Below are 25,834 nucleotides of genomic sequence, written 5' to 3'. Positions count from 1 at the left end.
TAAACAGCTCAAAGTGACCTGAAGTAGGAGTGGAGAGAATATGCCCACCAGTCCTGGGCCGTTGCCAGCAAGAGCTACCCTAGCTGCTCTGCCTGCTCCTTGGCTCAGAAGCAGCTGCAGCACCAAACACATCTCCAGGAAAGATGCAGACACTAGCAGTGGTGCCTTGCAAGCTGCACTCTCTGCCCCCTTGGACAGGCATATCCAGAACCACCTCCCCTTGCTGTGAGTTAGCAGAGCAGAAGCTGGGGGATGCCAGCCCTGGAAAGCCCACCCACCATGTCTTCAGGTGTAGATTCATCTCCCGGGTGCCAGGCTTTTCCTGTGCAGCAGCTCTGGCGTATCCCACAGCACTGCCTTTCTGGGTGCAAGCACCCCAAGACGAGTACCCCTGAGTTTGCTGGTGGTGTTGGCTTTCTAGCTCTGACCCTTGGTGGGGAGTGATGGGCTTTCTCTGGAGCCCAGAGGCGAGCAGAGAGGAGACCCCATCTCCCCACAGAAAACCATTCCCAAGAATGAGGCAGCAGGCAGCTTTTGGTAAAGGAGACTTTAATCTGCTCAGTATCTAGTCCATAGTGCAAAGAGTTAAACTTAAGGCAAAGCTTTCTCTTTTTTTATAAACAGGCAGCAAACAAACAGGCCCTAAAACAATAAGCGTGACTGCTATAATAGAAAAAAGGTTTGAGGGGAGAAACCGCAGTCCTGGGGAGGTGTCCTTCCCCCCCTGTAATTCATGTAGGAAACATTGCAGCCCAAGATCTATGAGCTGGTCCTGACCAAACACCACTACCTGCAGCCAGGAGCATGGCCACACTCCCACTCCTGGGTGCCTCCAGAGGCACACCTAGGGAAGGGTGCAGCTCCCCATCTCCTCTTGCAGGAAGACCTCTGCAGGTGCCTGGGACAAGCTGGACCCCGGGGGAACACAGCCTGCGGGGCTGCACTCACTGCTCTGGCAAGGGCTTGGCTATTCAACTGCAAGTGTCACTGGCTGCAGCCACAGGAGAGGTGGCTGGGGAGAGCAAACATTAACATGGGTGGTGCGTGTCTGGGGAGGCACAGGGACAAGAGGCTGCGCAGGGAGCTTTGCATCAATGTGAAGCAAGGTGGAAGCAGCTGATAGCCCTGGGGCCAGGCCCTTCTAACACCCGTTACTGCTCAGAAGCCGAGCTTGACCCAGGGAGTTCCTCCAGCCCCCAGCAAACGTGGGTGCAACTAGCCCCTGCAGTGCCTCCCAGAACAGAGCCACTCTCCAACAAGATAGTATCTTGCCACAGCTCAGGTTTACAGTGTCAAGGTGTCTTCTAGCATGGCCTGGCCTCTCTGCTGCCTCTGTTTTGGCTTAAATCACTAATCAAGAAGGAGAATAGAAAAGGAAGACCGTGCCAGCCACCCTCAAGCTCTTGGCTTGCAGTTCAGGAGTCAAGACTCTTTCCAGTCTGGCTCCAGCCAAAATTGGCTGTGGTGCGTGGCTAACCCCAGGCAAGCAGCTAGAAAAGGAAAAGCTTTTTAGTGCAAGGCCTTCTTGCAGCCCAGCAATTTCTTGCAACGGTGCTGGTTGACCACGCTGTGATGAGCCATCTCGGGCCTCCCCAGCCAGGGTCGGATACCCTCATTAGACTTCAGGGGACACTTTTAAATAAAACTAGCTACATTTTTGACAGACAGTAAGACAGAACAGCAGTGTAACCCTGCCCTAATGAAAGATAGCCATGGTCATGGTACTGCTCCACGCACACAACTGCAGATCCACAGTATGGATATGCAGAACTTGTGCCTGGAGCTGGAATGTCTTAGTGGGCTCCCAGGAGCTTCGGGGTGTCCTCTCTCCTCCCAAAGAGTTACTCCCTCTAGCCAGCCCAGCCTGGGAAGCAGCAAGCAAGCACTAGTGTGAACCACCAAGTTCCATGGCATTCTGAGCCTGAAGAAAATGTGAATTACCTAGAGAGGATTCTCCAGCATTGGCTCAGACATGTGCTGCTGCTGCTGCCAGGGCTGTGATCACTGGCTGGCCAGCCACCCCTCAGGTTCCCAAACAGCACCACCGCCCCTGCAGGAAGAATAACTCCCTCCAGCCTCCCCATGTGAGTAACCTGATGTACGCTTGCTAGTCTTGCATAGGTGATGCGTGGAAGCGGCAGCAACACTGAGCTCTGCAGTCAGCCAGCCTACAGAGACCCCGCATTCATCACGGCTCCTCATTGTCCTGGCTAGGGGAACAGGGAGCTCAAAAAACAAAGCCACGGTGGCTGGGTTACTGAAGTAGCCCAGAAACCCTGCTCTTCTCCAGCTGAGAGCCAGGCTCAGCCCTTTGGTAGCAAAGCTTAAAAAGCTCGAGTGTGCTCATTGCTTTCCTAGGGCCTTGCAAGAGGGGCACACTTCTCCCTTCCCAGGGAGCTGGCCCACTTAGACGGTGGGAGGAGGAAAAAGAAGCATGAATGCAGCCTGCCAGGTAGCTTTCTGGTCAGACCTTGGGAAAAACCCTCCCTTGCCTTGTGCCAGCCCCTGTGATTTCCAAGAGGGCATAACCTTTAACCTTTCCATCAGCTTTGGCTAGGAGGGACCAGAGCATCTTTCTGTGCTCTGCTTTGGATCTCAGACTGCTGCAGGCTTGAGACAACAGGCCCTAAAACAGCAAAAGTTGTCAACAAAAAAAAGGTAACTCTCTCAGCCTGCTGCAGAGATCAGTTATTGCGCTTGCTAGCAAGAGCTACAATCTAGTTACGTAGCAAATATGGCTAGCAGACACCCCTGACAGCCTTTTGCCCTTTCAGCACCATCCTTAGTTGTTTGGAAGCTGCTCGAGGCAGCCCTGGGAAGTTCTGCTTCGCGGCAAGAGGCAGAGACAGGGGTGCCCTTGACCTCCTGGGAAAATGACCCAAGCCACCCGCCCCTTGGGTTCACAAGTACACATTGAGCGTCTGGAGGATCATCTGGCGGCACAGCGGGCAGTTGCGCTGGTAGATGGCCTGCTGCAGGAGGACTTCCGTGCACTCCTGACACAGGCACAGGTGCCTGCAGGGCAGAAGCAGGACTGTCTTGGTTTGGTCTTGACAGATGACACATTTCTTACGTTCCTCTTGTTCTTTCAGGAGCACCCAGGGGTCATTATCCGGAGCGCCCTCACCATCCCCAGCTGCTGCGTTCAGCTCCTGCCTCCTCAGAGCTTTCCCCCATGAGGTGCTCGGTTCCTCCCTGGGCGGCTGGAGACGCTGTCCTGCCACAGCACTTCGACTCAGAGCAGGACGTGCTTGTGGTACCTGCTCTGCATCCAGCTGGTCCTCGTGCTCGGCTGGCAGCTGGCCGACCCCTGCCAGCATCAGCCTGCCAGGGGCCGGTGGTCTTGGGGCAGGCGCAGCTGCCCCTCGCTGGTTGCTTTCCCGGTTCATCGTTCTGCCTCCTCGGCTCCAGTTGGTCACCTGCAGACTCCAGTCCACCAACCTGCGCCAGGCCTGGGAGGTCATGGCCATACCCAGCGTCAGGACTGCCACCTGATAGAGCCGCCACACATCCCGCTGCAGGCGGTGGTAGGAAGGCAGCGTGTTGAAGTAGCCCAGCACATAGGCTGTTAGTGTCCACAGCAACCCAGGGTTGAAGACAAAGGTGCTGACAACAATAATGAGGAGGAGCAAGCCCAGGCCGTAAATATTCACAAAGAAAATGCTGATGAAGAGCTCGGCGACGGAGGCCAGGAGCTCGAAGGCCAGCTGGCAGGGTGACCACAGCAGGATGGACACAGCGATGGCACCGCTGGAGACGTGTGAGAGGAAAGCAGCCAGCAGGTCCGTGACTCTGAGGAAGGGGCCGGCAACGGAGTCCCACAGGGCCACGACCAGGGTGAAGAGGTTCTGCGTGCCGATGAGGCACACGTTGACAAGGCTGTTGACGAGGTAGGCCAGCAGGCTAGTGCCGATGGCCAGGCCCTCACAGACCTGCCTGGCCAGGGCCTGGCCGCAGCCCAGCAGGCCGCAGAGCCCGCGATGCAGCAGCTCCTTGCCCCGCAGCGCCAGGTGCGAGAGGAGGTGCCCTGCCACCTTGAGCCCCTCCAGGCCGCAGCAGCAGCCGCGCAGCAGGCCGGCCAGCCCCTGCAGGGCGCCCAGCGCCAGGCAGCAGGCCGCCCGGGCCAGGGAGGCCAGCGAGAGGAGCAGCCCGTCCCAGCAGGCCAGCGCCCCGGCGGCGGCGGCCGCGGGGAGGCTGCAGGCCGCGGCGAGCAGCCAGAGCAGCGCCGACACCAGCGAGGACACCAGGAAGAAGTTCACGTCCAGCACCAGGACTAGCAGGTCCAGGGCCAGCCGCAGGCCGCGGAGCAGCACGAACAGCAGGTCCATGGCGGCCGGGCGCCCCGCCGGGGCCCATACGGCGCCGTCAGCCGCGGCCCGCTCGGGGCCCCCCGGCGCTGGGCGCCGCCATCTTCGCTCGGGCTGCCACACGACGCCGGGCCAATCGGCGGCGAGGGCCGCGCCTCTCCCCGCCACCCATTGGGCGGTTCGGAGGACGCGGCGGGGGCGCGGCCGCTGGGGGCCGGGCCCCGCCCACTGGCGCGCATTTAAAGGGCCAGCGGCGCCCGTTTAACCGTGGCAGCGCCGCGGAGCCCAGGGCAGCCCGGGCTCGCTGCCAGCGGCGCCGGGGGGAGCCGGGGCGGGGGCGGCCGGGCACGCGGTGGCCGAGACACGGCACGCACGGAGCACGGGACGGCCGGGGCATGAGAGCGGCCCCCTCGCTCTGGTTGCAAGCAGCGTGGGGGTTGCGCACCACCCACAGGGTCCCTGGGGCCACACGTGTGATGAGTTCCTGACAGTCTCAGCCCTTGTGCGGGGAAGGCTTGCGCTTGCTAGTGGGGTCCCTGGGGCGGGAGTGTTTGGGATGGGGTCAGCCCAGGGCGGCGCTGCTCTCACCCCACTGAGCAGTTTCCTGAAGGAGGTCCTAGAATAAACCCATGGCCGTGGCCTGGCCCAAGGTTAGAGCCCCAGAGCAGCTCCTGCCCTCCCTGCCAGCTCCTGGGCAGGGCATGGGGCTGCCAGCGTCTCTGGCCTTTGCTCTGCCGTGCCCCAGGAGATGGTCTGGCCCCGCTGCCCTGATGGTGATGACAGGCTCAGGAAAATCCAGCCCTGGAGCCCAAGGCTTTTTAAGGAAGGGGAGATCAAGCAGAGTGGATGACCTATGGGAAAGACATCTGCAGGCCTGGGAGACACCAGCCAGCGCAGGACCAAGGAGGGAAGCACTGCACCCCCGGACAGCAGGGGAGGAGCCCCAAGAGAGTGGGACGCTGGGGTCCCCTTCCTGCAGCCGCCCACCCCTTCCCCTACACATTCCCCTCATAACACCCTGAGCTGGGGCAGGAGCCGAGGCAGGGGGCACGTCCTGGCACACTCTGCATGGGCTGATGCTGCTTGGTGCCGTCCAGCTCTCCTCGAGCCACAGCACTGGCTGGGCTGCCAGGATGGCAGATCCATGTCTGTCTGTCTGTTCCTGCCTGGGGTCTGTCCTGCTGGCTGGCTCCCCGCCAGCTCCATCCCCGCCCTGCCTGGTGGTTTTGTCTGTGGGCTCCCTCGCAGCGGGTGCCTGGATCCCCTGGCAGCGTGTGCGCCTGTGCCCACGTGACAGGGCCAGGATGCTTTCAGCATTTATGGTAATGTTTGGATTTCTCATTGCTTTACCAAACAGGAGAAGGAAAAAAAACCCAGGCCAAGGGCTGGGTGTGCTCCACTCATTCCCTGCCTCCAGCCGTGCACCTGCCTCCCCCTCCCTGCTCCTGGCACCTGCCCGGGCCCCTGCTGTGCCCAGGGCACCGTGCCCTGGCAGGCTCGCCACTGCAGGGCCAGAGAGGTGCAGGGGCTGCAGGGTTTAGTGGTTGCGGTTCTGTACCAGGGCTTCTCCGTCATTGCTCTGTGCTCCGGGGGGCAGAGACCCTGTGCCTGATCTCCCCTGCTGTAGGGTATCCGGCTTCAGAGCGTCCACACCTGCTGGAGAGAGGCGCAGGGCTCAGGCACCCCAGCATGGGTCAAGGAGGGGTGCAGGGAGCTGGGAGCACCCGGGGGGTCGGTTCAGGTTGGAACACTGATTTGGCTGGAGCAGAGTAGCGCAGGGCTCCCAGTGGAGGGGCCACGAGGCTGGGGTGCAGGGACAGAAAACGCCTTCCCGGGGCCCTGCGGGGCAGACAGCAGTCCCTGCCAGGGTGCCTGGCAGCTGGGCTGTGGCCAGGACCCGTCCTTGCGAGGAGGGTCCCCCAGCTGTCCCTGCACTTGCTGGAGGTCTGGGCGTGATGCCACCACGCTCCCAGCTGTGCCCATGGCAGCTGCCAGCAGCAGGACAGGATGGGTCCCGTTTGTGACCCCCCTCCCCTCATCAGCCTCTCGGTGCTCATTTGGCACAGAGTAGACAGGGCTCTGCCATAAACCGGGCTGCGCTGGTGCTAACCGGGGCTGCCACAGCCCACCCTGAGGGTGCAAGAGCACGGGGTGTGTGTGCACCCCTGCCTGCCTGCCCTGCAGGCAGCCCTGCCTGGAGACCCACTGCCAGCCAGGGTCTGTGCAGTGCACTGGCTGTGCTGGCACCCAGCCCGGCCGCAGGGCTGCTGCTGCATCATGCCTCTGAGCTGCCTTCCCCATGCTGAGCTCACCGCAGCCGGGCAGCTGCCCCGCATTTCGGGGAAACAGACCAGCCAGAGGAAGGCAGCTATAGGGCTGCCTCAGCCCCCATAGCCCCCGTGTCCTTGCGGCTTTTTGCTGGAAGCAGAGGGAGGGAGGGAGGGAGCAACCCCAGGGCCGGATGTCAGGGTGCCTGAGGAGCTCTCCGGAGCCCAACGTGCTTGGGGGGGATCAGGACCCTGTGTTCTAGGGGCCAGGCTGTGTGGAGCCTGGGGCTAGGGGCTGCCCAACACTGGGGCTGCCTCGCATTGCACCCCAGGCAGGTCACAGCAGACTGGCTGGGAACAGGCTGCAGGTGGCAGAGGAATGGGAAAAATGAGACAGACAAAGGCCTGGCAGCACAGCCTGCAGCCATGGAGTTGGGAGACAGTGCTGGAGACCACCACGGCTCCCTCCAGGCCTGCCTCTGCAGGGGGACATGCAACTTCCCCAGCTCCAGCATCTTCCCCTGTCTCCCTAGGCCCCTGCTGCACGGGCACGTCCTGCCCTGCTGCTGCCCTGAGGCAGGAAGGGTGTTTCTGGGGTGTGGGTCTTGCTGGCATCACGCCAGTGCTCCCAGCATGCTCGCGGCTGGCCAGGCAGCTGGGACCATTCCCCGGGGTGCCCTCACTGGCAGACCCCCGGCCGTGCAGCAGCCCCAGTGACTGGGAGAAGCTAGCCAGCATGGTCTTCCTGGGCACTGCCAGCAGCCTTACCTCGGGTCCCTTCAAGATGCCCTCGCCAAGGGCTGGGCAGATGCCTGAGCGTGGAGGCGAGCGCCTGCAGCCCCGTGCTCGCAGGCCAGGCTGGAACAATAGCTCATTCCGGTGCATCCGGTCCAGGAAAATCCCCCGTCCCCACTCAGGCTCAGCTCCAGGATGGCGTGGCTCGCTCTTCCTCTGGCCTTCGCCTAGCCTTGGAGGCGCAGGTGATGGTATCCCCCACCGCACGCATCCGTGCTGGCAGGGAACGACAGCCGGCATCCGCCCTGCATGCCGCGCAGCTGAGGCTGCCGGGGAGAGCCCGTGGGAAGGCTTAGGAGCTGGAGGGCACCCATCTCCCCCTGTGTCCCCGGCACTGGGCACCTTCCCTGCCTTTGTTTGCCCTGCAGACTGGTGGAAGAGTGGGAGCACAAGGGCTGCCTGCCGTGTTTCTGGAGGGCTGTGTGGCTGCCCACGAAGGGAGCTGGGATATCTCTCTCCTCCTGGAGCCTGGCCAGATGGCCCTGGGAAAAGCAAGTCCTCTTCCATGGGAAAGTCCTGCAAGGAGAAATCCCTGCTCAGCCCAGCCAGCCCCACAGTTCCACTGGGCCCTGGTGCTCCGGCGTGTCCCCGATGCTGTGGGGTTGAGCAGGGTGCAGGGCCAGCGGTGCAGGGAGGTGGCATGGGGACTGCACCCCGCTTGCTGCCTTCTCCCAGGCAGCCCTCATCTGCCCTCACCCCTACTCCATGTGCCCTCACAGCAGGGGGGAGCCTTCCCCAAAGCCCTCCAAAGGGATCCTTCACAGACCATGGGCACGAGAGGGGCTCCCCCAGAGCTGAGGCTGGCCTTGCCACCTGCCTGGGGCTAATCTCTCATTACGCTTTCTTGCAGTTGCTCCTAATGAACTGTCCCGGGGGAGCCCCAAACCTTGCAGACAAAGCCAGGATGAAGACTTCACTGCCTGGGGCTGCAGGCAAGCACAGGGGGTGATGCTGGGCCCGCATGCTGGTTTCTCCTCCCTTCCTTGGCAGCGGGGAGCACGCCGCTCAGCGACACGGCAGCGACCCGGGAAAGCTGGGTGACATGGAGCTCAGGGCAGGGGCGTTCCTCCGGGGAGCCAGGGCACGAGAGCCGTGGCATTAGCAGGGGTGACGAATGAGCGCAGCTGGGACCCCCGCCCTCCTTGCTCTCAGCCCGGCAGCCCATGCCACAGGGTTGCTGCACGGGCACTGGTGGCAGCTGCTCCTCCTGGGCGTCCCGCTGCTGGACCCCCGCCGGCCGGGCGCATAATCTGTCCCATTGTGCGGGCGAGTGCCCGGCCCCGGCCCATCTGGCGCCGAGACAATGGGGCCTTTTTCCGGCCAGCGCTGGGGGGAGATGAACTCGGAAGTCTTCCGAAGGAAAAGGCCGGTTTATAAATAGCCATCCCCGGGCTCCCCGCTTCCCCCTGCTGCCCCGTCAGCCCGCATCTCACCCAGCCCCAGCCCCAAAGCCTGCCCCTCGCACCAGGCAGCAGTACAGCAGGGCTGGGAGAGGAGCCTGGGGCACATACGTGACCGGCCTGGCTCGGCTGCGCACGTGCGAGCAAGGGGTCAGTACGTGGCTGTTTGCACACTGTCCTGGGGCTGCACCTGCTCCAGGCCGTGGGGAGCCTGGACCCCCGGGATGCCGAGTGACAGGCCAGCCCTTGGCGGAGGACTCCTTCCCCCTGTGCCTTGGCAGCGGCCGTCGGCTGGCTAAGGTTTCCCCAGGAGCGCTCACTCCCCCAGCTGTCCTTGTCCATCCGCCCTGCACACAGCGAGGGTTGGGCCCCTGGGGCAGGGCGTGAGGGGAGCGCTGCACAGCTCCACAGCCTTCCCCACCACCCCTGCACTGCTCCCTGCAGAGCGTGGCTAAGCCCATGTCACTTGCACGCCACAAGCCAGCCCTCACAGGGGAGCTGGAGCCCTGGGGCTCCTGTGTCCATGCTCCGACAGTGGCACCATCACCGAGGCTGGGGGCTGCACTTTGGATGGCGTGGGGCTGGGTGACCTCCTCTTTGGGGCTTTGCAACTGCTCTGCATCTGCCGAGCCCCCGGCCGTCTCCATGCAGCTGCCCCGGGAGACTGAGCTCCTCTGGCACAGAAATCCAGATGTCACCTTCCTTCCCCCCTTCCGCTCGCGTCCTTCCTTCCTCCGCCCGCCCAGCCCCTCGCCCGGCTCCTGCTCCCGGCCCCTCCTAAACAAAGGCCCCGTAGCCATGGTTAATAATCCCCACATAAAGGCCCTGCAGAAGTGGAGAGGAAGGAGAGGGGAGACACAAAGAAGCCACTGGGAGCCCAGCCGAGGAAGGGGGGTTGGAAGAAGGCGTTTTCCTGAGCTGTAGAGCAGGGACATCGAAGAGGGTTCCCAGAGATGGACAGAGACGTGGTGGAGCAGCTCTGCCCTCATGGCATATCTGATACCCTGTTCCTCGTGGTCTTCCACCCAGGGAATGGGGAGCCAGAGGTCGGACAGCCCAGGCAGGTCCCTGTACTTACCCCAGACCGTAATGCATTGCGTGAGCCCTAAAGCACCCCAAAATGCGGCACCAGGGGCTGGGGGGAAGGTGCCCCGAGGGTTTCTGCCCGAAGGTAGTGAGCCTTAGCACTGCCATGCCCCAGCAGCGGGGAAGTGGCGGGCTGTTCCCGGGCAGTGTGGGAAAGCACGGCGCTGGCCTGCATCCCGTCCCTTCCCCAGGGAGCAGGGCCCCTCTCGGCCCTGACGGTGTTGTGTGAAGAGGTGCAGGCCTGGGCGGACGCCGCAGCCAGTTTCCGCCCTGCACGTCTGCCTTTCATCCACCCTGGAGCCGCGCAGGAAGCCAGCACCAGCGGACAACTCATCGCTCACCAACACTGGGCTTGCTGGGAGGCAGCCAGCACACACAGAGCACCCCAGGCACCCCGCAGACCCCTCCTGAGCCACCTGGGCTGCTCTGGGCCCTATCAGCATGGTCGGGGGCTGCAGGGGCTGGGGAAGGCATGGGCCCCCCCGTCCCCACCTGGGCATGCCAAGCAGCATGTCAGGGCATGTACAGCGGGAGAGCAGAGTGCTGCCTGCCGGCACGACCCACACTAGAACCAGGTCCCTCCGGCAGCATCAGTAGGACCCAGCCAAGCCTCAGGGGCCTCGCTGGGAGGGCAGGGAAGGGTGAAAGGAGCTGAGGTGCGTGCTGTGATGCTCAGCCCCAGTCCCCATGCCTGGCTCTGCACGCTGGACATCACTCCCCTCCTGCTGCGGAGAGCCAGGCTCAGCAGGAGCCACAGGAGAAAGGCAAATGCGATTACACACTTCCAGATCGTGCCTGGAACCTGTGATGCTCAGATAACGTATGAGTAATCAGCCCTGCCCTGGGCATGCTGCGCCTACGAGCTGTCCTGCGGTCCCCATGTTTCCAGCAGACAGGAGCGGCTGTCTGGCAGCTCTGCCAGGGGCTGGCAAGCCCCACTGCTCCAGAGGCAGAAATGCCTGCCCGGGCACAGCCTCTCACCTGAGAGGTGGCAGGAGGGTTGGAGAAGGAGAGCGCTGGGAGCTGTGGGGGCCCAGAGGCCCGGGTTCCCTCGGCTGCCAGAGAGCGAGAGCTGCTCCGTGCCTCAGCTGGGGCTGGACCCGTGCGCCCTGACCTTCCCACCCTGGCTGTGTGCGTGGGACCACGACACGGGAGCCTAATCCACCCTGTTTGTTTGCATAGCAGTGAATGGGGGCCGAAGCCAAATCCATTAAGCAAGCAAATAAATAAGAAGGCGTGAGATAAGGCAGCAGAGAGAGAAGATGAAGGTGGCCAGCCTGCTGTGCTCCCCACGCAGAGACCCCGAGCCCACTGGGTGCCGCACACAGCGTGGCAGGGTGATTTCATGCCAGCTGTGAGGGCAGCGGGGCCTTGCTTTCAAATCCTGTCCCCAGAACCATTAGTTTGGTAGAGAAAAAAAAATAAGCTTTCTTTAAACAGTCTGAAAAGCAGAAGCCCAACCAACTGGAGGCATGGCCGTTGCAGTAACAGTGGAAGGCTGTTTCAGGGTGGTGGCATGCTCCCTGCCGCAGCAGTTGGCCAGCCTCTTTTCTCCAGGGAGTGGCATTGCCCTTTCCAACTGCTGGGAATTTTCTGCAGAGGTTTTATTAGCAACATTTTGCTTTATTTTTGACACAGAATAAAAGTTAGCACCAGAACAAAATGCACCAGCAGTGTGTCATCTGGGTTCTCCTGCTTGTTTATTTGACTTGGTGGATGCTTTCCCACTGGAAAGCGGGACCTCTTGGGCCCTCTTCCCTCCCAGGGTGGCATTTGTGGGGCTTAAATCGCGGTATTTTGTGCAAAATGGAACATCTCTTTCCTCCTCCAAGGGGACGAGAGCCTGAAGCTCCTCTGGTGCTGCATCCTGCCCTTTGGAGGGAGAGGAAAGTGTGAGCATGTCATCAGGGGGTCCCTGAGGCCCGGGCGCCTGCTCAGCGGGTGGCTGTTCCCACCGCAGACAGGGAGCTCCTGCCACCATCAGCTGCAAGAGCATCCCTGCACCACAGCCGTGGGGCCGGAGAGCAGCCCGCGAGCGGCCTGCGGGAGATGGCACATCTCCCTTGCACTTGCTCCTCCCAGCTAATGCACTGCCTAGGAGGAGGCCTCCCCTCTGCACCGGCAATGCGGGGGCTACGAGCCTTATCGCTGCCCAGCATTGCCATTTTAAGCAACTAATCTCGTGGGGAAAAAATTTAATCATTTCCAATGAATCATCAAGTCTATTTGGCTGGGAAAGTGTTGTGGGGGGGCTGGCCAGGCACACAGACGAGGCAGGGGGAGAGCATGGGAAGGGCTGCTGCATGGCACCGGCAGGGGAGCAGGGCTGGGGCTGGGGGCCAGCACAGGGTTGCTGGGGCTGGAGGGGATGGGGGTATGAGAGGTGCTTGGCGATGCCTGGGAGGAATGCTGTGGCCTAGGGGAACCTGCAGCCTGGCCCCAGAGTGACTCAGGGTGGTTGGAGAGATGCGGCCCATGCTGCCCAGAGCCTGGAGTGCAGCTAATGCTGCAGGAAAAGCAAGCGGAAGAGAGAAGAGGAGAGAAGAGGATATGCAAAGGTTCAGAGCCCCTGGGCCAAGAGCTGGAGGAGCAGCTCTTGCTGCTCTCGGGAGGTGCTGGGGCAGCCCTGGGCCTGTCCTCAGGTGGGGTGAATTTGTGTCAGCGAACTGGGTGAGTCCTGTCTGAATGGGGAGCGACAGTGTGGGAGGCAGAAGAAGGGCTTTGAAGGAGAAGAAAACCCCAGTGCTTTGTCCTCCAACACAGCCCCTCTGGCTCTGATTGACCTGGGGGAAAACTGAGGTGCTGATGCCAGGCTGCAATGGGGCAGGGGCACTTTGACCCGGGTGTCCTGCATGGTTGGCTGTGGGCAACTTGCAGCACCTGGGGAGGTTTGTTGTGCTCCCCTAGGCCTGTGTGGGGGGCCTGTCTCGGGGCTGCAGGAGGGGCCGGGCTGTGTTTGCTCTGGGTGATTACCCCTGCATAATAGCAGCCTTGTGCAGCCCCGACAGCCCCTCCGCCCCCGGGCCAGCCCCCGGCCAGGCATGCTGCCCCGGCCACCGCAGCTAACCGCTTTTCCACAGCCGCCCTGTTCAACAGCTGTGCGAGAGTGAGGGGAAGCTGCACCACAGAGCGGGGCTATGCCCTGGGGCCCTGCCTCGGGGACAGGGACAGGGCTTTGCAGAGAGCCTCCCTGCAGGGCTAGGGGCACCGCATGCGGGGAGACCAAGGTGGAGCAGGGCCTGGGGCGCAAACCCCGCAGGCCTCGGTGACCTGCCTGGGACGACACCACCCTCGTGTCCCTGCTGCTCCCCGAGGACCCCACTGTGCCTAGGTGTCTCCCAGAGCCCAGGCAATGATGAAGAGTGGTTTGGTCCCCCTATTTTTGAGTCCGCCTGTGTGGGTTCAAAGGCAACCCAGAAGCTGTGGCTGGGCTTTGGGGCAGAGCAGGGGAGTGAGTCAATTCTGCCGTGAAGCACTGCCAGCCAGATCCACCGATGCCTCAAAGTGGCACAGTCCCCCTTTCCGGCATTCCCGAAGCCCCTGTGGAAACCGGCCCGACCCCACACCTCTGCCCCCTTCGCCGGGTCTGCTTAGCGACCCACCTTCAGCGCCCGGCAGTCTGCTCCGATCAGCCTGTGCAAGCCTGGACAGGTAGGACCTGGCAGACTGCAGGTCTGCAAGCTGAGCTGGAACGAGCCCCTCCAGCAGAGCTAGAAATGCCTGAAAACGGCCCCTGCCGAGACGGGGGGAGCATTTACTCGGGGCTCAGAGTTAGGGGACCGTCTGGGAGAGCCGGGGAGCCGGCCGCCGTCCCGCACCCGCCCGAGCGACGCGCGATGCCCGCTGCCCGCGGCCGGGGACGGAGGCCGAGTGGGGCCGGGGTCCGCAACCCCGCCGGGCTGCCGGCCGTGCTGGGCGCTGCGGGGCTTTGGCGCGGCGGCGCCCGGCCGGCTGCCGCTGGGGGGTGATAAGCGGCCGCGGGCGGTGGGCAGGCACCGCGCCTTCCTCCTCCTCCTCCTCCTCCTCCTCCGCCTGACGTCAGCCCGCGGCCCCGCTCAGTCGCGGGCGGCCGGCGGCGGCGGCGGGCATGGCTGGGGGGCGGCGGGCGGCCGGGCTCGCCCTGGGCTGGGGCTGCTGCCTCCTGCTCTGCTGCGGTGAGTGGCGTCGGGCGCGGCGCTGCCGGGCCGGACCGGACCGCACCGGTCGGTGCCGGTCCGTGCCGGGGGCGGGCGGGCGCACCTGCGGGCGCGGGGGCAGCGGGGCGCTCCGGGCGGCCGGGCGGGGGCCGCGCTGCGGCGCCGCGGGTGCAGCCGCCTGCGGGGCGGGGCGGGGCGCGGGGCCGCGCCGTCGCCGGGCAGGGATGCCCCTTCGCCCCGTGCTGCCGCCGGCCCCGGTCTCGCCGCTGCCCGGGGGGCGCCGGGCTGCAGCGGGACACGGCTCCGGCAGCGGGGGCGTGCGGTGCTGGGGTCTGCTGGCCTCTGCCCGCGGCCCGGCCCTGCCCGGCCCCTTCCCAACGCCGGGCTGCGCGCTCCGAGGGGGCGAGGGGCGGCAGCCGGCGGGGTCTTCCCCGCAGAGCCGCTCCGCGGCCAGCCCGGGCAGCCAGCAGAGCTGACGCCCTTCGGGCGCTGCCTGGCTTGGGGCCAGGAATGCTAAAACCGTGGTGCCGGGCGAGCCTGGGTGGGAGCAGCCCCCTCGAGCGTATGTCCTCGCCTGCACGTCCCCGGGCTCCGCGGCGGCGGTGCCCCATTCCGCTCTCGGGGCCCCTTTGCAGCCCCCCTAGGGCGGGGCAGGGCAGGGCAGGGCGAGGGGTGCCCTCTATGTCCCCGGGGAGGCTGGCCCTATGGCCCGGCAAGGTGGCCGGCGCAAGGCAGGCTCCTGGGGCCGTGCTCCGTCGGGCAGAGGCAAGGGCGTGAGCGGCGGGGTGCCCCCACGTGTGTTCAGTGTGCAGCAGGGTGAATTGGTCGAGTTATTAGGAAGCATCCACCCCCTTCCTTCTAAGGAGTTTTTCCCTGAGCACTTTGTTTCTCTTGGCTTTTTTCACGCTTTCTTTTTTTATCCTCTTTCCAGTCCATTTTCACCCTCGGGGGGGGGAGCTGCATTTCCTGCCTAGCCCTGCTCCCTGCAGCATGCCCTCCCCTCGCCGGGGGCCAGGGAGCGGTCCCGGTGCGCTGGCTGCTCCCTGCCGCCTTCTCGCCTTGTCGCTGCCCAGCCGTGCTGCGGAGGTGGCCCCAGGCGCTGGGGAAGCCTGCTCTGGCCAAGGCCTTGGCGCCGCAGGAGAGCTGAACGCCCCAGCCAAAGGCAGGCTGCTTCCAACCCTGGCCCGTGCTGGGATCCCCTTCCTCACAGCATATGCGCTGAGCGAGGCGTTTATTGGTTGGCGGCATCTGTCTGTTTGCAAGCCCAGCCACGGCGAAAGGCTTGATGCTTCCCAGAAGCACGAGGGGCCACAGCAAAGCAATTCCCAGGCGGGCTGGAGGGCTCACCGTGCTGCCGGGATGGGGGGCTGAGCCCGCACTGGAGCTGCCAGTGCTACCCCGGCCCCTTCTGCACTGCAGTCTCCGGCTGTTAGAGAGGTCTCTGCGGATGTTGTCACCTGGCTGCAGGGCTGGGGCTCTGAGCCTTTCCTCTCCTGGTGCACATGGCTGGGTCCTGATGGGATGATGGGGTTTGTTTGGGGGTGCAAGGCACCGGTCCCGCCTGCAGCAGAGCCTTGGGCCCTCCCCATCCCCAGCACAATGAGGGCTGGGCTGGGGCGGAGGCTGCTGGGCGCTGGCAGTGGTGCTCTGCAGGGCCTGGGCTCTGCAACCTGTTTCTCCCCTCCATGGGGAAGAAGATGTGGAGGTGATCCCGCTCTGTGGGAACTGGGGCACCCCGGCTCAGGGATCTGTGCAGGAAGGGCGGCCTTGCCAAGGCAGAGGAAGGTAGCACGTGTGCGTGATACAGGAGCAGGAGGGATCTGGCCGCAGCTGGTTTCCCGGAGAGGGGAGCAGAAACCCGCGGAAACCTCAGGCATCCCATGTGCGGCTCCAGACCCCCGTGGTGCCCCTCCTCTCGCTGCTCTGGGCCGGGGGCTCTGCGCTGGGGGCTCTGCGCCGCCAACACGGCCGCGCTCCTCGCCGGCTCCCCACACACCTCAGCTCCACAGGAGGCTGTCGGAGGGGCTGTGCTACTCCCCACCCCCTTCCCCGTCTCTAAAAGCAAATCTTTGTTCTGTGGAGCTCTGGCTGCCGGCCGGCTGTCCGCCAGCCAGATGGAAAGGCACGGGGGCTCTCCTCCCTTCCCTGCTTGCTTGCTGCAGACGTCCTCTCCAGATCTCTAGGTCTCCCGCTGGAGCTGTGCCAGGCGCTTGGGGTGCATGGTGCAGGCTGGAGCTCAGCTCTGCAGCTGGGCTGCTCCATGTGTGGCTGATGGGTCTCCAGCCCTGCCCAGGTTCCCTCAACAAAGCGGTGTCTGCAGCCATGCTGGGCACAAGGGAGGATAGCCACGTCTCCAGGGCCTGCTATGCCAGAGTGCCTGTGCCCATTGCCTCTCTAGCCTGCCCACGCACCTGGCAGGCTGTGGGGTCTTGGAGCTGTGGGAGGAAGCCTTGTGTCCCCAGGGTTGTGGGGGACCTTGCGTCCCCCAGCTAGCCGCACTTGCGGTGTCGCTGGGTACTCCTTCCAGCCCAGGGGAGGGCTAGTGTCCACCCTGCCCCGGAGGAGGTGGGGATCAGTGAGCCCTTGTTCCAGGCAGGGTGGGGGCTGCAGCGTCCATGTCCACCTCCTCAAGGGCAGCGGATGGGTGGGAGAGATGGGTGGGAGGGATGTGTGCCTCATGCCAGCCCCAGATGCCAGCCATTCTCCAGCTCTGAGCTCATGGTTTCGACTGCTTCGCTGCCTGGATGAGGGCTCTCATGCCGAGCGGGTCAGCGGGGCGGGCCAGCAGCTCTCCCTCTCCCAGGGGCTGGCTCTGCCCGGGGCCTATGCTGAAGGTCTAAAAATGATGGGGGGGACAAAGCCTGGCCTGGCTGCCTACAGCCCAGAAGTGTCAAGGCTCAGGGGAGGGTGCAGGGCGGCAGCAGGGGTGCACCCCAGCCCCAGGCTTGCCCAAGTCTGCGGGTGCCCGGCTGCACCAGGCAGCCAAGTCATGGCTGTACAGGTGGGCAGGGGCCTCCAGTGCAAAGTTGTCCTTTCCTATGTACGCTCGGTTCAGTTTCCTGACCCCGGTGCACACTTATCTCTGAGGCTTTCACCTGTTTTTCTAGCACCTCCTTTCCTGTGCAGTGCTTTGCTCATCCCTCTTTGCTTAGTGCCAACTGTACCGTGCCGATGGGATGGGTTAGGGCCAAAAACTGGATGTTGGGGTGTCCTGAGGTGGCTCGTCCTGTGAGCCGGGGCCTTTGCTGTGGCAGAAGGGCTCCTGGCTGCATTTTGGGGCTGTGCCACCACATACCCACTCCAGACAAAGGGTATTTTGTGGGCACGGCATTGCCCTTTGAAGTTGCCTCACTTGTGAGGCTCTGTGGCTGTTACCGAGCGGCACTATCAAGGGAGCTGTTGACACAGCTGGCTTCCTCCAGCCTCTTGTCCCCAGCTCCCATACCTGGGCTGGGCCGTGAGTGCTGAGCTGGCTGGCCCTGTTTGCTGAGGGACAGACCACTGTCCCCTCCTGCAGGGCTGCGTGCCAGCCCAGGGTGTGCAGACCCTCCTTGCTTTGGCATCCACAGGGCCAGCAGCGATGGTATTCCCAGCCTTCCTGTGACGCAGCCCTTGTCTCTGCTGTGCCCAGCTGGAGCTGCTCTGCCCCCAGCCCCTCGGGAAGCTGCTCTGTTCCCTGTCCTGGATCGATAGCCGTTACCTTTCCCTGCTGCTCTGGAGCGTGGCCAGGAGCTCCATTACTGCTGTGGGGGAGCAGGCTGCTGGGCTGGGAGGGAAGGTGGGGTGCTGGGGTGGGCAGGCTCTGCTCACCGGGGGTGTCAGTCCCTGGTGCCACCCATGCTATGGGTGGACAGTGCTGCGTTTGCTTTATGGGCAGGGAGCAGGGCAACAGCAAGGGGCTTGCCTTAGGTACGCTGCAGGGGTGGATGCTCCGACTGCTGGGTTCTGGGTTCCTGCACGGGTGGCAGGGTCGGAGCTTGGGGAGGGACCCGGGAGTCCTGGCTGTGGCACGGCCATGGTGGGGTCAGGGGCATGCTGCCTCCCCCACAGGCCCTGTTGCCTTGGAGGGAGAAAGGGAGCAGCAGGCAGCCGCAGCTGGCTGGGGCACCCCTCCTGAGCTGCTACCCTGTGCGCCTCATGCCGCTGCAGAGGAACACAGCGCCTCATTCATGTCCCAGCTCCCGGGGCCGCTGCGGGGGCCGTGCAGGCTGACGTCAGGGCTCTGGTCCTGGGCCGCGGGAAGGTGCAGCCTTTGTGCTGCCAGCTTCAGACTCCAGCACCCAGCCCCTTTCCCTGCCTCTGCTAACCTCCCGACATCTCCTTGCCTGGCCCTTGGGGCCAGCAAGACGAGGTGGGTGCTGATCTGGGATGCTGGCTCAGACCAGGGGGGTAGATGTGTGCTCTGGGGTGTGAGGGGGATCAGCGCTGCCCCGGGCTCAGAGTAAGGCAGCTGGCAAGGCGATCTGCTTGCTTGTGGGCTGTGGAGACACAGCCACTTCCCACACCCATCCCCAGGCGAGGTGCAGCCGCTCCCTGCCTCAGTGGTGTGCGGGGAGATTTGGGGGCTCAGAGGTCTTGCTGCCCATTTCAGCAAGGCTGGGATGCCATGGAGAGGGCAGGCCTGGCAGGGACTGCAGCAGCAGTGGGGTGGGTGGTTGTCTCCAGGTGTTCTGAGGAGACCAGCGGTGTGAGCACAGTGTGTGTCGTCCCCTCTCTGGGAACAGGGGTGGTGGCCTGAGCCCACAGGCTCTCTGTGGACACAGAAGGCAGCGTGGCGGCAGGAGCGGGGCTGTGCTCCTGGCTGGCACTCCCGCTGGGCTGGGACACGGTGCCTGGGGGATGCCAGCGCAGGACATGGCTCTGCCCCATGCCCTTTGGGGGATGGAGATGGGGGCAGGCCTGGGATCAGCTCCCTCGCTAGCTCAGACACTGGGGCTTCCCCGTGTTTCCCGCCCCTGACGGGCTCTGTCCTGCAGCTGCAGCCAGCAAGCTGGAGGTCTCCATGCCAGCAGTGGTCGAAGTGGAGAGTGGGGGCACGGCCAGGATCGAGTGCAACTTCTACATCCCTGGAAATGGTTCCTACACCTACATCAACTGGTCCTACGTGAGTGCTGACCTGGGAGAGGAGCGGTGGGCGGTGGGCTGGGGTGGCAGCTAGCCCGGGGCTTTCTCCCGGGCTCCCCATCAGCCCAGCCTCGGCCCCTCGTCTTGTAGATTGACCGCAACAACCAGGTGAGGCTGTTCCACATCACGGGCAGCAAGATCCTGGAGGAGAACACGGACTACAAGGGGCGGCTTTCAGTGGGGGAGGACAAGGCCCTCTCCATCAGCAGGGTGACCGTGCAGGACGCCAGGACCTTCGTGTGCCAGGTCGGGGCAGGCAGCCATGGCATGGGCGAGAACCGCACCGAGCTCCACGTCTACAGTGAGTGATGGGGCAGGAGGGCAGCATGCCGTGCATCCGCTCTGCGGGGCTGGCGGGGAATCCCGTCCCGTCCCGTCCCTCCTAATATGTGTGGGGTGGCTTCTCTTTCCAGAGGTCCCCGGGGCCCCTGAGATCGTGGCCAACTCAGGAGGCGTCTCCGTGCAGAGCAGTGACATCCCGCAGGTGAGAAGAGCCCCCACACAGGGGAGGGAGAGGCTCCCAGCCGTGCCAGGCTCCCCACTCCCCTCTCCCCATGGGGGCACCCCGTGCTCAAGGCTCGCTCTGCTGCTGCAGATTGCCCAGTGCACGAGCAGGAACAGCTTCCCACCCCCGAACATCACGTGGCACAAGAATGGGGAGCAGCTGCAGCCGGAGGAGAAGAGTGAGTTGGATGGGGATGGGGAACTGCACCTGCCTGCTTGAGAGAGGGGCCGGGGCACTTGTGCTATCCAGGGCCTCATCGGCTGGGGACTAGCAGCCCGTGGACACCCAAAGGAGCCCTGTGCTCCCAAGGGAGCCCTCCTCACCTCCCCACGGGCTGGGAATAGCGGCTGTGTCCCCTGCAGTGGTGAAGATCCCGGCTACGGTGACCCGCGAGTCAAGCGGGCTGTACACGGTGAGCAGCACCCTCTTCACCCATGTCACCCGGGAGGACCGCAACTCCCTCTACCACTGCACCGTGCACTACTGGCTGCGGGGACAGAGGCACACCGTGGAGTCACGGCGAGTCAATGTCACTGTCTTCTGTGAGTCAGGGGCTGGGGGCCATGCCCGGTGCTGCGTGGCGGAGACCCGCACCAACCCTCACCACTCTCTCCTCCCCCAGACCCTGCGCAGCACGTGAAGCTGCAGGTCATGCCGTCCTCGGCACTGGTGAAGGAAGGGGATGATGTGAAGCTGGTCTGCGAGGCCGATGGGAACCCAGCGCCCGTCTTCAGCTTCTATAAGAGAGAGGTGAGGCTGGAGGGGACCTGGGCACCTCTCTGTTGGCAGGCATCTTGTGTCCTGGCTGCTCCTTGTCCCCTGCCTGGAGGGCCCTGGGGAGTGGGATGCAGCGACCGGGATGGAGGGTGCCTGTGTGGGGCTAAGGGCTCTGCTTTCTCTCCGCTGCCTGCAGCTGGAGGACAACTGGCAGGACCTGACATCGCTGGCAGATACCAGCAGTGGGGTGCTGAACCTGCATGATGTAAATAAGAGCAGCAGCGGCCTGTACAGATGCCAGACCCTGGACTTGGATGATATGAGACAGCTGGAGAAGGATGTGGAGCTTGTTGTGAACTGTAAGGCAGGGGACAGGACCCTGTGCACCTCATGGTGGGTGCCCCATCCCTCTTGCTCACCCTGCCATGGTTCTCCATCCCTCTCCTAGACATTGAAGGGGTCCATGTGAAGATGGAGCCATCCTCACCCGTTCAGGAAGGGGATAGCGTGAGGCTGAGCTGCGATGCCCACAGCCCCGTGGCCCTGGACTACCAGTGGAGGGATGAGCAGGTGAGCAGGCATTCGGATATTGTCATGCTCAGGCTCGCTGAGCCTGGGCTTTGCAGCAAACTGGGCAGAGCCAGGAGCTTGCTCCATCTCTCCTGAGAGAGGCCAGGGGTAGGATTCCCCCTTGCATGGACCTGCATTGTCCATCTCTAGCTCTTCACCTCCTGGCCAGTACTGCAGAGAGGTTCTGCGCTTGCAGGCTCCCTTGCTGTGCATAGGAGGGAGGGCTGAGCCCCTCTGGGACAGCCGCAGAGCCTGGGGAGCTGGGTGCAGAAGGGCCTGGTGCTCAGCCTCATTGCTGGGCGGCATCCCTTTGCAACAGGGCAGGAAGGTCGCAGAAGGGAACCAGCTCTTTCTGAGCAACCTCACCTTCGAAACCTCCAGCAACTTCAGCTGCAAGGTGATCGCACCAAGCGTGCCGGGGCTGGAGCAGAGCAAGCAGGTGGCCGTGGCTGTTCAGGGTAAGAACTGGCATGTGTGCGGGCATGCCACCCTGCCAGAGTGCATCCCGCCCAGCCTCAGCCCTGTTCCCTCCGAGAGCCACGGATGCTTGATGTGCCCTCCCCACAGGGAAGCCGCGGATCGTCGCCATCAGCTCCCCGCTGTACGTGCGGCAGGACGAGGTGGTGAACCTGACCTGCAAGGCCATTGCTTTCCCCAGGCCCTCTGTCCACTGGAATGTCAACGGGACGGTGAGAGCTGGGGAGGGTGATGGGTCCAGGCTGTGGTCTTTCAGAGGGGCTGCACATTGCCTTGGGCGCTGAATCCTTCGCTGCCTCCCCTCCTTGCAGGCTCATGAGTACGTTGAAAATCAGCACGTCGCCAGCAACCTGACGGTGCGCGTGAACCATGACCTGCTGCGGGCAGGAGCCATGTGCAGGGTCTCCAACGCACTGGGTGTCAGCGAGAAGCACATCCAGCTGCTCGGTGAGTCTCAGGCACTGCCCTCTGCCCTGGGAACCCAGAGAAGTATTAGTCCCGCTCTCACAGGTGCCATGTGTGCCGTGCTGCTGTGGCATGGCTGACCTCTGTTCCTTTCCCTCCCTTCCTGCTCTACCAGTGGAGTCCATCAGAAAAGGTCAGTCTCCTCACCGCGCTGGGTGTGCGCGTCCATCAGCCCAGGCTCTGGCGGGAGCATGCCGCCTACGGGAGTCATGCTCACCTCTGGCTTGGGGAGGGAGCCTTGGCTGCTGGCTCTTGCACCGTATGTGTCACTGCTCCTCTCTCCCTGCCAAGCCGCGAGGGAAACGGAGGCTCTGTCTCCACCTGTTTCTGCAGTGGTGTGAAAGCTGCCTGCTTGTCCTCAGCCTGTAGCCCAGCGAGGCCATCAAGTGCGGCTTCCTGCAGCCCAGGCCCACTGAGCAAGCAAGCAAAGGGGTGGCCTGATGCCTTGCAGGAAACCCTGTAAGCCATCCTCCTATGGCATGCAGGGGCATGGCAGCCGGGAACAGAATGCAAAGCGTGTTCATGCAGAAACTGTCCTAACGGAGCATTTTTGTACTGACATCTGCATCCTGCAGGGAGCTGGAGAAGCACCGGGAACTGGAGTCCCCGTGGTGCTTTCCTGGGGGAAGGGGTCCTTCCCTTACCCTCAAGGGGGTGCACAGTAATGCCGAAGCTGGAAAGCATCAGGGTGGGACAGGCATTAACCTCTTTGTCTCCTGTTGCGTTTAGATCAAAAGACACCAGAGAGCAAAGGGGTGATCATTGTGGCGATCATCGTCTGCATCCTCGTGGTGGCTGTGCTGGGGTCTGTCATCTACTTCCTGCACAAGAAAGGCAAGATCCCGTGTGGCCGCGCTGGGAAACAGGACATGTAAGCACTGCCGCCCACCCTCCCAGGGAGCCCTTGGGGCCAGAGGTGCTTGCCATCACTCATGCTTCCCATCTCATTCCACCAGCCACTCCCTGCCCAGCGCGGAGGGAGGCAATAGTGCAGCCTCGGGGGGCACCGCGCTGGGGTCTCGGCAGCGCTTCCAGCTTCCCACAGCCTGGGGTCCGCACTGCTGGCCCCCGTCCGCACAGGGAGGCGATGAGGAGGACAGCAGAGTGGTAGAGCAGCCAAGGGACTCCTCCCCAGGGAGGGCCTGGGCAGCCCAAAGTATTCTCTGAGCCGGAGCCTCTTTCACCCTTGGTCTTCCTCTGCCCTGGCCCCGCTCCAGAGCATCCCCTGAGATGGAGCCCCAGGGCTTGGCCTCGCTCAGCCGGCCACATGCCCTTTTTGGTATCGCAAACATGTCTCAAAATTGTCACCTCCCTCCCCTAGCACAAAGCCAGAGGCACGTAAAGACAAGATTGTAGTTGAAGTTAAGTCAGATAAACTTTCCGAAGAGGCGGGGCTCCTGCAGGGTGCCAACGGCGAGAAGAGACCTGCCGCTGACCAGGTAGGACAGAGCGTCGTGCACTGCCCTTCCCCAGGGCCAGGGCTGCTCCCAGGGCTGGGAGCGGAGGCGAGGAGTGTACGGGGTGCATCGAGGTAATGCTTTTCTCCTCCTCGCAAGCTCCTCTCCCAGCACTCCCCACCCTGCATGGGCCTCCATCATCCATCATCAGCGCTCGAGAGGGGCCGTGGGAGGGAGGGGAGGTGACAAAGCCACAGCTCTCTGCTCCAAGGATGTAGGAGCAGCCCTCCCCTGCGCGTGCAGCTCTGCTCCGTGCCACCCCTGGCACCTCCTGGGGGCACGCTGCCCACTGCCTGGCCTGCTTGGCACTGCCTCCTTCCGCACTCCCTGGAGCAGGAGCCAGGCTCCCCGGGGGGCTCTAGGAGAAGGAACTACATAAACGTCTCTGGCCGGGAGTCAGAGCAGAGGCTGCAGGAATGGGCCCTGCTCTGGCGTCTCTGAGCCAAAGCTCTCAGGGCAGGATGAGATGAGTCTCCCGGGCCGCGTGCTTACCTCTCACCTGGGGTCGAGAGCCACCAGGGGCTCGAGCAACTATTCACAGTATCGGTGCCAGACCGTCACCGTGCTAAGGCAGGGCATGCGCGTCCTGCGGAGCCATAGGATGCAGCACCTGAGCTCGCTGCAGTTTTATTTGCCGTAGGCCAAGAGATAACCCCACTCTGGTCCTGCTGCCCATGCAGCTCGCGCTCAGCGCTTGCCCTGGGATGGGTGCTCAGCCACCACAGGGTGGCCCGGGCTGGCGGCTCTCCCTCATCGCATTGCTGTCTGTCACGCAGACACCTGCAGTGGAGGACCTGGTTTTATGTTCACCCCTAACTGCCTTTTTTTTTTCCCCTCTTTCTGTTTTGGCGGACCGAAGAGCGAGAAATACATCGATCTGAGAAACTAGAGAGGGAATCTCCTAAGTGCTTTCTTCCTTCAAACCTTTCCTGCTCTTGGATTGCCTTGTCCCACCCCTGCTCCAGTACCTGGGGAGCACTGCCAGAGACAATTACTGCGTTGCAGTGCTGAGCCCCAATGCGCAGGGGAATCCCCTGACTCACCTGTCCGTTACCTCAGCCGTGGGCTTGCAGGTTGTCAACTTAGCAGCAGCAAAGCTGGACTTGCTTATTACTACAGAGAAGCCAACAGCAATATTAGAAAGAAATATCCTATTAAGCTACCTGGTGGAAGGATTTGAGGCGTTTTCAGGAAATCTGTCCTGTACATGTGTGGGAAGGTTTTGATGTGTTTTACCCCAAACTTGCTCAGAAAAGCTGGTGAAATTTTACTTTTACTTTTGGGATGTCCCAGGCACCTTAGATGTAGTGGTGTGCAGGTTAGACGAGCGAAGAATGGAAGTGGTGTGCTAGAGCGGTGTTTGCCAGCTGCTGGGGAGGTGTTAGTGCTTTGCTTTTCCTTTTGAACTGTTCTTGTCTCGTCGGTTTAGCGCAGCGTGTCCTGACGGTGCTGTGCAGATAGGGAGCTCCATGACGGGTAGCTGTGATCCTACAGGAGGCAAGTACCTGGCAGGGCAAGGACAGGGGTGCCCATCTCTCAGCCACGTGCCAGACCAAGGGCGTAGGTTCTCTGGTTTGTAGTGTAGCCTTGCTGATGTGAGGGGGAGGGCTTCCCTCTCCCCACTCCCCAGGGAATTGGATTGCTTTTAGGGGGCCTGCACAGCTGCTGGCAACAGTTGGTCCCAAAGCCTCCCCCAGATTTAAAACTAAGGAATATTAGGCCAGGGCCAGTCGGCGATGTCTCAGGGGTCTTTTTGTGCTGAACAGTTACCAGCCCCAGGTAAAACTGGTTTATTTGTGTGCTTCGGTGGCACCCCTGGCCCCACAGCCAGACGGTGCTACAGCAGCTGAGTGGTGGAGAGACGGGCAAGCAGCCTGCCTTTAGCTTCCGCTGCCGTGGCCTGTCCCAGCCCTCCTGCCTTCTCCTAGAGAGATCAGCCCCCTGCAGCCCCTCCTTCCTCTAAGTCATGTACTCTCAGTGCTATGCTGTCCACAAGCCTATCACCCCCCCAGCCCTTCGGCAAGGGGCTGAGGCTAACCCTGGGCGACAGGAGATGTGTCCCCTTGCGCTCCCCCAGCATCCTCTGCCGGTAGCAGGGAGCCGTGCAGCAGCCCGGCAGCCAGCGCCCTAACAAGTGGTGAGCTATACTCATGAGCTACAAGTGTTGTCGAAGCAAAAGCTTTGGTTTATATATATTTTTTGTTGGATTGTGTGTAAATTTCCAGAAGTTTTGTCTGATACTTGCAAGGGTTTTTTTTATATATGTGAAAATAAAGTACAAAGTTCAAAGCTGGGTTCTGAGTTTGTTCCTGCTAGCAGCGGCCCCACTGGGACGTAAGGGCAGCATGTCTTCCCCATCCCCACTCTATTTCAAGGCTCCCTTCCCCAGGAGCAGGTTACCAAGGCCAGGTGGCACCATGTGCACTCCCACCTTTAGATTTGCTTCCACAACAGCAGGACTTTGACCTAGGAAATGGGCTTAAGTCAGCAGACGAGCGTCAGCTCGAACCGCTCCTCACCCAGGCCCC

General features: G+C 62.9%; 2 protein-coding genes across 5 annotated transcripts; one reads left to right on the top strand and one right to left on the bottom strand.

Moving 5' to 3' along the window:
* Positions 1 to 538: 538 nt before the first annotated feature.
* RNF26 (ring finger protein 26) lies at positions 539 to 4,450 on the bottom strand. The gene has a single exon (XM_075521117.1). It carries the CDS (start codon positions 4,326 to 4,328, stop codon positions 2,901 to 2,903), a length of 1,428 nt encoding a protein of 475 aa, XP_075377232.1. The 5' UTR covers positions 4,329 to 4,450; the 3' UTR covers positions 539 to 2,900.
* Positions 4,451 to 13,892: 9,442 nt separating this feature from the next.
* MCAM (melanoma cell adhesion molecule) lies at positions 13,893 to 25,599 on the top strand. 4 transcript variants are annotated; one of them, XM_075521104.1, is made up of 15 exons: positions 13,893 to 14,009; positions 18,968 to 19,095; positions 19,206 to 19,416; positions 19,529 to 19,599; positions 19,711 to 19,798; positions 19,983 to 20,162; positions 20,243 to 20,370; positions 20,534 to 20,696; positions 20,786 to 20,907; positions 21,227 to 21,365; positions 21,475 to 21,596; positions 21,696 to 21,831; positions 22,579 to 22,720; positions 23,171 to 23,288; positions 24,166 to 25,599. In XM_075521104.1, exons 1-15 carry the CDS (start codon positions 13,943 to 13,945, stop codon positions 24,193 to 24,195), a joined length of 1,845 nt encoding a protein of 614 aa, XP_075377219.1. In that variant the 5' UTR covers positions 13,893 to 13,942; the 3' UTR covers positions 24,196 to 25,599. The 4 variants fall into 4 exon arrangements, with proteins under 4 accessions (XP_075377219.1, XP_075377218.1, XP_075377221.1 ...); XM_075521103.1 differs by having other exon boundaries at positions 19,965 to 20,162; XM_075521106.1 differs by lacking the exon at positions 23,171 to 23,288.
* The last annotated feature ends 235 nt before the right edge of the window (positions 25,600 to 25,834 follow it).

Source organism: Mycteria americana, chromosome 19 (genome assembly GCF_035582795.1).
Source record: "Mycteria americana isolate JAX WOST 10 ecotype Jacksonville Zoo and Gardens chromosome 19, USCA_MyAme_1.0, whole genome shotgun sequence".
NCBI lineage: Eukaryota > Metazoa > Chordata > Aves > Ciconiiformes > Ciconiidae > Mycteria > Mycteria americana.
This window is presented reverse-complemented; position numbering and strand designations above follow the sequence as displayed.

Bases quoted from the DNA above. Each gene is read 5' to 3' on its own strand.
- RNF26 (XM_075521117.1), bottom strand. From the start codon at position 4,328: ATGGACCTGCTGTTCGTGCTGCTCCGCGGCCTGCGGCTGGCCCTGGAC.
- MCAM (XM_075521103.1), top strand. From the start codon at position 13,943: ATGGCTGGGGGGCGGCGGGCGGCCGGGCTCGCCCTGGGCTGGGGCTGC. The intron at 14,010-18,967 runs GTGAGTGGCGTC...TCTGTCCTGCAG, and splicing joins CTGCCTCCTGCTCTGCTGCG to CTGCAGCCAGCAAGCTGGAG. The intron at 21,366-21,474 runs GTAAGAACTGGC...CCCTCCCCACAG, and splicing joins GGTGGCCGTGGCTGTTCAGG to GGAAGCCGCGGATCGTCGCC.